Source organism: Lissotriton helveticus, chromosome 8 (genome assembly GCF_964261635.1).
Source record: "Lissotriton helveticus chromosome 8, aLisHel1.1, whole genome shotgun sequence".
NCBI lineage: Eukaryota > Metazoa > Chordata > Amphibia > Caudata > Salamandridae > Lissotriton > Lissotriton helveticus.
Window position 1 is genome coordinate 213,762,988 of NC_136069.1, and position 14,547 is coordinate 213,777,534.

At 42.8% G+C, this 14,547-nt stretch overlaps 1 protein-coding gene across 2 annotated transcripts in view; it reads right to left on the reverse strand.

Moving 5' to 3' along the window:
- Positions 1-3,221: 3,221 nt before the first annotated feature.
- The window catches only part of IFNAR2 (interferon alpha and beta receptor subunit 2), a 187,734-nt gene continuing 176,408 nt past the window's right edge, over positions 3,222-14,547 (reverse strand). The window contains exons 8-9 of one of the 2 annotated variants that reach the window (XR_013599798.1): positions 6,201-7,558; positions 3,222-5,991 (exon numbers count right to left, since the gene is read on the reverse strand). Coding sequence is in view for 1 of the 2 variants with exons in the window: in XM_078656955.1 (XP_078513081.1) it covers positions 6,878-7,558 (681 nt within the window). In the remaining variant the exon portion in view is untranslated. Of the gene's footprint in view, positions 7,559-14,547 lie in introns of both variants that reach the window. The other variant, XM_078656955.1, reaches the window with a different exon arrangement.

Below are 14,547 nucleotides of genomic sequence, written 5' to 3' on the forward strand. Positions count from 1 at the left end.
TATTGTCTGCCAAAATATTCTCTACTAGTATTAGTGGGGGGAAATGGTCCACCTGCGCGTAAGGTCACTACGTAGATGCAACAGGACTATAGTAATCGGTCATTGGGGAACGTTGCGGTTCGTTATTAATATTTATGTATAATGCATTCATTGCTTCCTCTCTTTCTACTCTACTCCCCTCCTAATTTTTCACCCACTTAATTTCTCTTTCTTGAATTAGTTTTATCTGGTAGGTCCCACTTAGGCGGCTTCTATTGTGCTGCTTCTCTTACCGACTGTCCATTGACAGGTAAGCTTCCACTCTCCCGCCTCCTCTGACATTCAAGTTCAGGCTCCCGCTCCTCTCCCCTCTCCTCCCTCCTCTCCTCCCTAAAGGCAGCAAGGCAAGATCCCGCTCTCCTCAGTGACAACACCAGCAATCTCCCCTCCTCCTTGCATCAGCTCTCTCCTTTCCCACTCCTCCCACTCCCCTCAGTGAAACAGACGCCAGCACAAAATAAAATATATTTTTTTAGCTTGAGTATAATGTGCACCCCCTTTTTTAGCAGGGTAAAAAAATGTGAATTATACGCGAGATTTTACAGTATTTGGAAATTGTAAAAATTAAGCTAAGAAATGTTTATTGAAACATTTGTTACATACCGTTATATTGGCTGGGCCGCAGAGATATTCGTTGTGGGTTGTGAGTTTGACATGCTTGGTCTAGACTAGAGGCTTTCCCTTTGCTGCAAAGCAAGGAGCACTGTCCCCTAATTATGAATCTACTGTTATGTAGCCCAAATTGTTTAATATATCATGGTAATCTTAATTTTTTTTTTGCCAGATCAGAAGATAGCACCCCACGCGTTAAGAACACTTGGCTAAAACAGGATCGTAAACGCAACTCAAATAGCATGTAGAAGGACAAACTAGGGAAAATGTTGGGCCTTGAAAACGCTTCTCCCCAATATTGCCTGACTATACCATGGTATTGCCCACATTTACAGAAATGGCACGATTTGTGTCAAAGGTACTCCCTAGTTTGCACTCTTTTCCCCAAAGTTGCCTAACAGTAGTCCCACTCCTGTGCCACTTGCCAGGACCACAGTATTAGGAAGGGAATCAAAACCAACTATGCTGTCCATTCACCACTGTGGGGCCCCTTTGGCCACATTGAAATTGAGTTCATAAACATGGTTTGATGTTGGACATATATGTATGTTTTGGTTTTAGTATGTATTTTTATAGGATGGATTGAAGCTGAAACAGGTGCGTGAGCTGATGCACTTTCTGTAGTTGAGAAATTGCTTAAGGGTTTCATACGCAGGTTGAGGTGTCCCTTCAGATTGGAAGTGACAAGTGCATCCATTTTGTGTCCTCTTTAGTTTAGGAGCTGTGTGCCAGGCTTTAGGAATTAGCAACAAGTCTATTGTCTACACCTGCCCAAATACTCTGGCAAGGGTGAACGTTTCAATGTAACCCTGAAGAATAAGACAGCTAAGATATGTAGTAAACAGAGCTTAAAGTGACCTGACAAATTACCTTTGGCACTCTGGTCAATTCTGGCTAACCAAAATCAAAAGACTAAACTGAGCACTTATGAAAGTGTCATGGAGAGACCTTTGTTGCTGCAGTCCAACCCCCATGTCTCCAGCTTTACTTAACTAACACCTAAATGTTGATGTGATTCTGCAACACTGGTGATTTCCTGTCTTTACAGCTTCTGTTCTCGGGTATTAGCTGTACTTCCTTCCCTCTTGTCTTGGCGATGATGTCTGTCATAATCTGCATCCGGGAGAATGGGTCTATATTGAAGTTCACTTGCGAATATCAGCACCCCTGCCTCACTTGCGAGGCCCCTTTCAAGTCCAGAGCATCGCAAACACTACTGTACAGTCTCACGGGCTACCCACCGGGATCACCTGAACTGCAAACAGACTGCTGAACCCATCTGTGACCCCGGCAGTGGGGAGTCTCCCTACTACATGATTCCCTGATAAGTCTGAAATATCTCTTTGATGCAAGCCTTGCTTGGCTCTACACAAGGCTGTATGTAAAGGGGCCAAGCTGCAGGTATGGCAGAATTAAAGGCACTGTGCTTGCGGCCCCCCCTCCCAAACCGGCGGTCGCTCTAGCGTGGTAGTACTTTTATATATTTTCTGAAATAATTAATTTTTTTAATGCTCATTTTCAGACTTCGATTGCTGGGTGTATATCATGAAGAAGCTGCTTCTAAAGTGTTTAAAGCCTTTCACTGGGGAAAAATGCAGCAAGTGAAGGAGTTCACCCCCTGGTGGTTGGAGCATCTTGTGTGCTGGTTCTAGAGAGAGTAACACCTTCTGTAGCTTTGTGCACACACTTCCCACTGAGAGCAGTATTTCAAACTTTAAAATGCTGACCTTCTTAAGTGAGCACTTTTGATTCTCCGACGTATTATGGCTGCCATTGTAGATAAGACTCAATACTAACGGCTCCTGTTAAAGTCAAGATCTTTATAAGCTTTGAATGGCATTGCAAGCCTTCTTCCTTTTCATGGTATTTTTGTTGTCACATTGTTTAACAACTGTATGATAGATTTGCTATGCAAAGCATTTTATCTGGGGACTAAGCTGCTACTCACACTTTCTTACCATGTGTGATGAAAGACTCGCAATGAAACACGCTTCTTTCCCAGGAGTTCCTTATGGGAGCTCAGTCCCGTGTAATATCAAAATTATGAATTCTCTCCTCAACCTGCCAGGGACAATTTCTTTAAAATCGGTTGCAAGGATTATTTATCCGCAGGATCTCTATCAGTTACACTTACATTTAACTCTCTCAATTAAGTGTGCGAAAATGAAAGATGGGAGCATCTAAATCAATTAAAATCATACATGCCAACGTTTGCAGTGCAGAAAGAGAGAGATAAAAACATTATTGGGGATATGTTTTTCTTCATTGACTTGCATTGAAGTAGGGACAAATTTAGGAGGTTGGAAGCTAAATTAAAGCAGCTCCAAAATCAGGAATCTCCCGTATGAATTGGGTCTGTTGGCATGTATGGAAAATGGAACTACCACCTTAGGTAACTGCGGTGAATGAGGGACGCAGTACTATCAGAGGATTCTTGCAATCCACATGTCTACAATACTATAAAAGAATACATCTTTATTGTTGTGGGAAAAAGAACATTACAGCAGACAACATTTGAAAACGTCTCTTAAAAGTAGAATCATTATGAATTGAACAAACTGCAAACCAGCCACAACAAAAGAATACATTTTATTTACAATAAAAAAACCATACTTGTTACTATGCAAACAGTAGTATACAAAATGTAATACTTGTTTTTGAGAAATGTAAAAAAAATGACTCGGTTTTTCAGGACTGATACATTAAGAATACTAATTAGCTATGTGGCATTAAAAAACATGTGTGCAAGCAAACCTGGTAAAATAACAGATATTGGCTAAGTAGTGGGCACCATCGAATCTGAAATGAAATGACCTTTTAAAGAAAGATTTGAGAGATTTAAGGAACGCTGCTCCACTAATCTCATTCACAAAACTCTTGCTGATTATTTTTGCATCATTAACATTTTGCTTACCCAAGTATAAATTTGCCACCGCTCTTTACCTGCTTTACTTATGGTCTAATAATGTTACACTTGCCAAACAGTAGAATCTGGCTTTATACCCTAATTTTAGTTGTTACAATGAGTGCTGTAAATGTTCCTACCCACCGTAACACTGATGTATTCTTTTCACCTTTTCATTTGTAACTATACTCCCTTGATCAATTCACTCAAACAAGAAACCAAATTCTTTATAGGCACAACATACAAGGAACTTGTTAACTCAGACCTAACAGATAACTCTAACCTAATGAAAGATGTGCCCTTTCTCAAAAGTTTTTCGATTGAATTTAGTTGCTTCGCAAATGTGTCCTCGGGTGGTTGACTCCTGGACTGATATGGAGGTGATGACTGTATGGATGAGCTTACAATGGTGGGGTGTTAATAAATCACTGTCCAGATCCTTCACCTTGCATAGGGGTACGAGGCAGGGGAACCCACTGTCACCCATGATAATTGCGCTTGTGCTCGGGCCTTGTCAATTTGGGTGCATCAAGACCTACTATTAAGGGTTTTAGTGGGAGGGAGATTGGGAAAAACGCATCTCCCTCTACGTTGATGATATACTACTCTTAGCCACATAACTCCACCACACGGTCGACAGAATACTACATGTCTTCCAGCTGTTCGGCGACTATTCCTGTTACCAGATCAACTTGGATAAGTCCCTTATGTTTCCCCTTACGGGAGGCACCCATATCCTGTCATCGAGGTGCATAGCCCCAATAGTTCATGATGGTTTCCAATACCTAGGCATCAATGTCACACAGGGCGCTGGGCAAATCTCCGAGGAATTTTTTCCCTCAATTGGATGTCTGAAGAGTGATGTTACACACTGGTAGTCGCTCCCGGTGTCCTTGATGGGCAGGGCTGTCCTCTTCAAGATGTGACTCTTCCCCGCCTACTCTATGTTTTCCAGAACGCCACATACAAGATACCTTCTGATTTCTTCAAGAAAGTTGACTGTGAACTGCAACAACTTTTGTGGGATGGAGGTAGTTCTAGAATTGTGCTCAGCAAGCTCCTAGATGGATATATGAGGGGGGCTTTTAGATCCAGATATACAGAAGTACTACTGGGCCGCCCAAGTGATAACAATCAACAACTGGGTATTTGGGGACAATGTGGGTTCAGCATACTGCATGGATCGTGAAGCCATGGGCAGCTGGAGTTACCCATCGCTACACCATAGGAGTGGACAAAAAGGAGCACGCCCGACTCACACTCGGATAATGGTGATGGCATGGCAAGACGCCACTAGATTCCTGGGTTGGGAGGGCAGACTGACAAATAAGACTCCACTGTGGGACAGTGACGTACCGAGGAATTGAGGGCCTGAAAGGGCTCTCTAAATGGGCGATACTAGTGTTGAGCATCTTGGTGATGTGTGGAGAGGGCATGCTATTGTTACCTTTGAGGGAATGAGTATGAGATGGTAGTCAGAGTTTTAGATACCAAAAGTTGGGGCATGCACTGCAGCACCACTGGTGGGTGAACAATTGGCACACCACTAGAGAATTGCTTACTCTTGGATCCCATGCCAGATAAAGCCATCTCTCTGACCTATAGGAAGTTAATGAACAACACCCCTGACCCTTTGAAAGAGCTATGGGAGGCATGGGAGGGGGGCATTAGCCTTATTGAGAATGACGACTGGGTGGAGGCAATACAGAGCCCCAATGAGGTTGGCATATGGGCCAGTTTCCGTTTAATCCAGTTGTGGGTACTGTATAGATCGTATTACTTTAGATAACTCCTGCACTGAATGGGAAGATTTGACATGGCCCTCTGTGCCAGGGGATGCAGTATGGTGGGCTCTTTCTTCCACATATTGTGGGAATGTCCTGGAATCCAGCAATACTGGAGGGGGCTTGGGCAAGTTAGGGCAAGTTATGGCCCGGCTTCACAGGACTCTCAGTACCATTGGAAGCTAGGTGGTTACTTCTGAACATAATGGGTGAGGAAGCGTGGCCCAAATTTTAGAGGCTGTGGCTGGCGCTTCCTTGTCACTAGAGTAGCTAAGCGGAATATAGGGCTGGCTTGGGGAGCGGGTGGAACTCCACATATAACTGATTGGGAACTTGATGTGGACTTGTGTCATAGAGCAGAACATGTGGTGTATCAGAGTTGGGCTGCCAAAGGAAATGGGAGAGAATTTGTGACAATTGACATATAGAGGATAAGAGATAGTATCCGCTATATATGAGTGAAAGTGGGGTTGATTCAATTTTGGAAAAGTGGTGTCACTGTCCATGTGCATTTGAATTTTTTCGTATAATCCTTGTGGACACTGTTGAGACGAGTATCTTTGCAATATTGTTTGTGCAAATGTGCTTTTCAGCCTGTTTGTTGTACAATGAGCTACTATTTAACTTCTTCCATGCTGATGACGAGCTCAGCTCGTCATGCAGCACGGTGGCTCTGTGCTGATGACGAGCTGAGCTCGTCATGGCCTCCGCGGAACGCCCACGCGGGGATAATTCCCCCGCTGTGCTGGGCGTTCCATTGAGCGGGCGGGGCCATGACGAGCAGCACAGCGCCACCGTGCTGTATGACGAGCCGAGCTCGTCATCAGCACCGCGGCGTGCGCGCGGCCCACTGCTCCTGCGGCGATGGGGTTAATAAAAATAAAAAAAATAAGAAACAACAGTACGGTGCAGCCTGTCTGCTTAGATTGTTCACCCTCAGACTCTGCACAACAGCAGCGCGGGACCCACACAAGAGATGCACTGGAGAAACAGAATCAAACTGGGCACAGACAAAGGCAGCAACAGATGTCACAGTGGTGTAATTTTCAGAATCAATATAGCAGTACAATATCCTAGCAGTGTATGTTTAGGAACAAGAGGTTCTTACATTTGTCTGGAGTGGCTTTTAAGGGTGGCCTCATTTTTCACTGGTCATTGAGGAACTCTTTACCATGGCAAGCTTCCAAAGTCTCTTTATATACGTCTTGACTTTTATTCTTAAAAAATTAAAGAAGAATTCTCCTCGAGTCTGCCATATGGGATCACTCTTACCCTGCATTAGCAAGAGACAGTTCTATTACGCTGTGCCTTTGCTTACTGGTGGATCTGTGAAACCTGCAGGCTACGTATGATTGGTCCCAGCAGAGAGATCGGAATGGGTGCTAATGAAAGAGTTAGAGTGGCTCAGAAAGATACAAGCGAGGACAACATCATAATAGACAAATGGAAGACACATTTTAAACCGAGGTACTGAGATAACATATTAAACTGTAAACAGCTGTAACTTTTGTGAAAATTGTTTTTTGAGATCTTCAGCTCAATGCCTCATGTATTCAGAAACCTGGTTTTCTTCTTCTTCAGCATCATCACTTACATCTGTGTCCAGTGCATCATTAGAAAAACAATCCTCAAGAGCCTGAGATAATTCAGCCATTTGTACACCTAAGTTGTCTGCTAAAAAGTCAAAAGCAAGTAGAGGTGCACTAGAATCCTGTGAGCTTCCTGAACACTCCTGGACATCTTGAGAAGATGCTTGACTAGCCAAATTGTCTTTGCTTGGCTTCCCTGAAGTCCCTAGTGACACAGAAGCTAAATTGATATCGAAATTGTTACTGTTGTCCAACCGTGCAAAGGAACATTCCCCGCTCATTAAAGGAGTCGAGAGTTTGCTTGTTCCGCTCTCATCCTTGGCTGTGGATGGAAGCCCTTCAGATGCTCCCGCTTCAGTACATGGAGTTTCCTGGCTACTCATATCGACAACTGAGGAGCCTGTGAATGTCTGTGATGTGGTAATGTCTGAAGTGCTGGTATCAATAGGAAGAGTGTTTATATCAGGTCGGCATGCATAATCTTCATGTACATCTTCTCCATCACTTTCATCTTCATCGATGCTGCATTCTAAGACTTTTTTCTTTTTTGCTATCAACTGAATCTCCACAGGACACACTTGCTCAGGTAACATTTTGAAACATACGTTTTCTTTCTTGGAAATCTTGGTCTAATGAAGAGAAAAGCATAGGGTTAATAAAAACACAATTAACAAATAACAGGCACCCACAAGAGCATATTATGTTTGTGACTCTATAGAGAACAGTAAGTGGACATTTCACCTCGTGACACACAATGACACACTTTATACACAAGTGTGCTACACAACAATATCTTTCTTTTTGTTGTTTAGCCCCCTCCCCATTTTTCTGCATAGCTGTCTTTTATCAGTTTGCAACTCTTTTACGGTGCCTAAGAAAAGAGATGGCTTTTATGGGAGGACCGGGATGTGAGTACAGACTTTAGAGGTCCATGTCTTTCTATCTTTTTGTTTTTCTTGGGGTACCCCTGTCCGCCTGCATTTTTTTCTCTTAACAGCGGTGGCATCCATATCCCTGTATTCTGTCCCCGCTAGCCCATGGCATTTTGCTTCCTGCATCAGCCACGCCATTTACTGACATGGTGCAGTGCATTTAGTGAGAATTGTGCCATTTAGGTTCTGGCTCCAATCCTAAATATGAAAAGAACCGACCTGAATTAATAGGTATACCACCAAAGGCACCAAATACATGTTACTGTGCCCTAAACTGAACTTTTGCAATCATGGCACGATGAAATGTGTGAATAAATTAAGGAAGATGAATACTTTGAGAAGGAATTTCAGCCCAAGTGATACTATAATGTACCAAAAAAACAGATCTCATTTAGGAGTTTAGCCCCACTAGGTAAAGGTTTTTTTCTCCAAATGCGGCTCGTGCATTGCTGTCAGTACACAGTGCATGTAGCCAAGGTTCGTCATTTACAAAAGTTAAACAAATATGGTATTACCTATTTTATAAACTGCAACACAACATTTCCTAGCTACATTATTAATTGTGCTTCTTATAACTAGTAACTAGAGAATTGTTCTCCCCAAATGTGTTTAATGGAGCACAAAAGTACCAATCGGAGTTTAGATTGTAAGTGCATCATTTTGTCGAGACATTGAAGCCTATCAAACTGCGGGGGACACATAATGTCAAGGCGAAAAGGAGGAGGGAACAGAGTAAAAATTCTGTGAAAAAATCAAATCTACTGGAATTATGATCCACATACTGAAAATATTGTTCTCAATAGGGATCAAGACATTTTTGCAGTCTTTCACATCTCACCAACAGATGTAGCAATATCAGAAAAGTTAATACAACCTTATATTATACTTGATGAATGTGAACAGATAGTTTGAAATCCAAATTTGATCTCAAACTTATTACTTGTCAAAATGGCTTTGGTAAGTTTATTGTTTCAATAAATCACACATGCACGCGCACACACACGCGCGCACACACACACACACACACACACACGCACACGCACACACACGACTTAGTCTTTATGTTGTTCTCCATATTTAAAAATAACTCCCATCAACATTTAACCAAATCCCCTATGTTTATGAACATTTTGACCTACAGAGTAGATTTCTCTTTATACTAGGCGGGGATCTCCAGAGTGACACCAGAGATCTCCGGACTCTGCAGAGAATTCCACATACCAGTTATCTTACAATGAAAGCTTGCCTGAAGAGACTGTCGAATAAAAACAAAGTTTTATACAATCAGGATTGCATGGGGAATGAAGGGCACAGACCACCCTATCGGGAGCCAGGTACCGCCCAAAACAGGGACCACCAACTAGACTTTATTAATTTTATGTGTTTGGTTCTCAATTTTAATTTTGTTTAGCCTTTCATTTACCAGTAGTAGCACTCCACAGGTGAGCCTGTGGGTACTACAGGGGTTGCTGGGCCCCAGTTAGAAACCCAATTTAGTTTACCCATTTACTTTTTCTTTTTGCGCTCCGGTGGCGAGGCTGGTCATGTCCCCCTCCCTTAAAGGTGCGCCAAAGGCACACCCATCTGCGCGCATCTGCACCCATCCACGCCGGGAACGGGCCCAGGGCAAGGAACCCTTGATCTTTCCGAGGAGAAAAAGAGGCCTGAATCAAATATTCAGGTAAGAGTGCCCTTCATTCCCCATGAAACCCTGATTGTATAAAACTTTGTTTTTACTCGACAGTCCCTTCTGGCAGGCTTTCTAAGGCCACCGCCCATTGTATCTCCTTCCACTATAGGCTCTTCTCTGCCTCTTAGTAAAAAAGCCTCGTTTGAGATCACCCTTATTAATGCACGATCCTTACCGAAACATAAATATGAAATAGCACACGTTATCGACGATAAACTTGGTGTTCTCTGCATTACGGAAACGTGGGGGGGGGACGTGGTGACCAACCCTGATTTTGCGGTAGCAGTTACCCTGGGTTTCGAGCTGTTCAGACTGGATAGATCCAAAAAAGAGGTGGTGGCCTTGCTGTGATTTATCGCAGCTGAATAAATGCCCACTGCTCTGATATTCCTGCCACTGACTGTGAGGCTTTTCTTTTAAAATTATGATTCCATCATCAGGAGATGTTCACTGGCATGCTTATCTATTGGCCTCCTGGGCCAAAAAATACATTTCTGCTTAATTTTCAATCACTGATGGAATTTGGCCTCTAATCTGATATTTTCACCATACTTTGATACGTTAACTTCCAGCTAGAATCCACCACTGATAAGAATACTCAAGCTCTTCTAGAGATTGCGTTAGAGCTTAGACGTAAAAAACTTGTCAGTAATTCCACTCACTCAGCTGGTCACACCCTTGATGGACTTTTTTCAAATAATCCTGCCATCACTTTTCTTAAAACCTTTCCTCTCAGCTGGTCTGTTCAGCGAGCCATAATCTTCAAATACAAACTGCCTCTCACTGGACAGGCCTTTTCTAAGCCAGCTAAAACTGTCACAGGCAGGGCATGGCGACAATAACCCATCATCTAGCACAGAGTCAACCTGACATCTCTCCTGATGCTAATTCCTCAGCTTTTGCCTGTACTTCCTGGCTGGAATCTGCCTTCTCAAAACTAGCTCCACCAACTATGTCCCATAAACACAGAGGAGAACCTTCGCCCCCCCCCCTGGTTCTCCGGAGCTGTGAGACAGGAAAAACAAGCCTGTAGGAGGCAAGAACGACACTGGCGCAAATATCTCAATGATAATGATAAACAACTTTACAAAGTGGCACTAGCTAAGTATAAAATCCTTCTTATCAATGAAAAAAGTCTCTACTATACTCAAATGATTGAGAATGCATCTAAATCTAACCAAGAACTTTTTCAGGTGATTACGAGGCTTACCTTGGTCCTGAAAAATAACTCGACCATCCATAGTCAACATTTCTGCGACACTCTAGCCTTCACTTTTAAAAATAAGGCCAACCAAATGTTTAACATATTTGACAACTCGAAATCCAAAGATACTATTGAGTGGAGTCATCAGGAAGTGGTTGGCTACCTCCGCTTTTGGAATTTACATCCACCTCTCCTAATCAAGAAGTCACTTTCCTACTCTCAAAGCCAGCAGAGCCATGCTAACGAGACTGCAAGTAAGGAGGTATATATAAGAGGTCACTCTCACGAACTGACACTGCAAAAAACTTTAATGCAGATGGAGACAAAGTGAGAAGGACAGCGACCAGGGCACCTAGAAATCCTCCTTAAGACACTACAATAAGCAAATCAGAAACACGAAACGCTCTACGCTCACCGACCACATCAAAATCATCACCAGCTGTGCCAAGGAAATCTTTGCCATAGTGAAAAACGTCACCACTCCAGCAGCAAGATACACCAGCGTAACCCACTCTCAGTTGGCAGCCTCTAGGGTGAGAAGTAGGCTACGGGGATTGCTTGGTTGTGAAAGTATGCCCAGGGATGTTGTCTTCACATGCTTCAGTGTTGACTTCGCTCAGCAACATACCTTCAGCCAAACAAACTGTCTGTTGGTGAAATTACCTGACATAACTGCGTTGACCACTGACACTACTCTTCAAATTACATGGTATTCATTAACAACCTGGTGGTTTAATCTTTGGTCACATAATTTATTATTATTTATTTATAAAGTTTTATATAGCACGAACAAGATCCCGAAGGATATCAGAGCGCTTTACAATAAGTTGGTGGAGAGGACAAAATGAAATATACACAGCAATTGTGAGGGAAAAAAACACAATGATAAACAGTAAACAATGGTACACATTAAACACTTTGCAGCTGAAGAGTAGAAAGAAAGTACAATACCATTTAAAAAAATTGGTTTTCAAGTGAACACAAGAAACACAGCAAGATTTCCAGGCCACAACCTCAACCTCTTACAGTTGCACTGATGGAGCAAGGTGGCAAAACAACATTTTGTGTACCCCTTGTAAAGTCAATGTTCCATAACGTTAACATTTACTAATGGTGTGTTGTGGTGAAATAATCAACAACAGTATAAGATGCACACAAATGTACACGTGGGAATACTAATTTTGCCTGCATGAAGCAATATAATTAACTAATTTGTATTATAATTGTGATGTGAATTAATGCACAGCTTAAATACAAATAAACGCAGCATGAATGTGCTTATTGTACATGTTATTGTGCTAGAAAGTCGTCGGATGTGTAAGTATGAAACGCATTTATGTGGCTTACTTGCTAGGTAATAACTAATGGGGAAACATTAGTACGGTCGGAGGTAAACAGAAGGGCTTTAGTTCTATATTTAACATGAATTTGTGTTTGTTTCTATGATAGTTCCAAAAGTGGCCTCTGAGGCCTAGTGAAAACATGGCTGCTCTGGTAAACTGCAAGCAAGTGCCGGACTGCGCATGCGCGCCCAAAGCCTGCAAGTGAGAGTGAACTGCCTGTGCTCGGATGGGAAGTTCAAGGCTACTGTGCCCTGGAAGTCAGGACGATTGCCAAAACATGGACATACAAGTGTTCTGAACGTGACAAAGAACAGTAAAGTTGCTAGTCGAGTATGTGAGTAGGCCAAAGACTGTCCTAAACAATACCCTTTTATTAAATCGCTGATTCACCGTGAATATGATGTTGTAATGGTGAAGAGATGCTCACCCATCCCAAATTTGTCCAATCAGAACCAGAGTTGGTGATGTTAGATACTTTTTTAGATAGATTAAGTTAGGAAATTAGTGTATATAAACCCCTGATTTTGCTTAGAGAGGGTCGCTCTTCTGATTTAATCTCAAAGTGCTGTCGGATTGCAGATCGATTCCTGGATGTAAGATACTTTGATTTATTTCTTGTTTGCTTTGCAGGACTGAAGGATAAGATGAGGGCTTCAGTTAGGGATGTTAGGAGAGAATGAATTTGGAACTATCTATTCTTTGCTAAACTTATAACTGATTTATAAAATAAATGACTATTTTTCCGAGCTCTAAATAAAATGATTATTCTGAATTAAAGTACAAGATTTTTCTGAATAAAGAATTAATTAATGCCTAAATGTCAGACATACTAAAAGTTTGCTTTTAATAAAATTAGGAAAATGGAATATGAAAGCTGGTCTTGTAATTTTTCCTACGCCTGATTTTCTTTCTAGCAGATCCATTGCCACTATGGTGGTGTGTCTGAATAAAATTCATTGTTTGTTAAAACCATGGTAAATTGAATAAACTATAGATGTAAATAAATGACTAGTTAAATAGGCTTGGATACTCCGCCAATGTTGCAGCATGACTCCTTTGTGTTTCAACAATCCCTGAAGTCGAATTAAATGAGACAGAGAAAGTGTGCAGTGGTATGGGCCCCACTGGAGAATAAATGTGTGTCCGGAGGTTTCAGGGAAATGGTGAGGCTGATTTAAATTTTATTTTTGGAGTTCTGCTGTAGCAGCACCATGCAGACCACAGTTCAATCAGACACCCAGTGCAATCCATAATATTCCCTCCACTACTCCAGGTCCATTGGTGCTTTTGCAGAAAACCAGGGGCCACATATATAGGCTATTCCTGCTAAGTACACAAGTCTACTCAGACTCACCATTCTGGCAGGACAGGGGGACGTGGGGATGCTGATTTCCGTGATATGTCTCTCTTAGGAACCAACAAAGCCACCCCAATAAACACATGCTTCATTTAAGGGCAACCAAGTTCGTCCATCAATCCCAGTAGGGCAATCAGAGGGGTAAGCAGGAGGGTTTTGTCAAAAAGAAAACAAAGTTCACGTTCTATCCTGCTCCAATAATGGGCCTGGCTAGGGCAACACTACATCAAGTGGGAAAAAAAATCAGCCTCTAAAGCTGTGCAGTGAAAGCAGGTCGAGTGGGGCAACCTACCAGCCTGGTGTAACGGGACAGGAGTCATATTTGTAGTATGCAGATAATTATGTTGAACCAGGCACAAACGTATGGATATAGCTACCTCCCTGGGGGCCGAAAGGGCATTCCTCCAATACACTTCATGACACTCACCCAGCCAACTCCACCATATCTGTTTCAATTTAGAAGAACTGCGAGATGGCACCCCTCCCAAGCCACCCCGTCATCATCCGGACCTAAAGAGGGCAGCACTTGGGATTCAGTGTGTCAGGTGGAATGTTCGCAGCAAGAGAATGTCGCAACTGAAGATACTTGTGGAATTGGGTGTGGAAAAGCTGGAACCGGGAACTTAACTCCTGAAATTACAACAGGCGGGTCCCAGTCCAGACATCCCTCAAGTGGGTAATCCCGATCTTATCCCACTGAGATAATCTCTCCAGGGCCGATGTGTGGTGAAGACAAGTGCCCTGCCAAAGGGGATCCACGCGGTCAGCCTCTGATCACAACTTACAAGACGCACCGAAGTCCTCCAGGCCAAAAATAGCACCCTAGTAACCTATTGTAGGGATGGGGAACGCGGGTCCCCTTTGAGTACATACAGGACCCTACTAAGCCCCAGCACAGACAACTCGGCCCGATACACCGGATCACCCCACCCCCACTTCAGCCAGTCATTCAGGACGATCACATACCAAGCTAAATAGAAATAGAGATCAGCACATCCTAGCCCATCATCATAAGGCAACAGTCTGCAGTTAGAATGGTCAATTCGGGGACATCCACTCTTCCACAGGAAAGCACGGACCGTGGACTCTAAA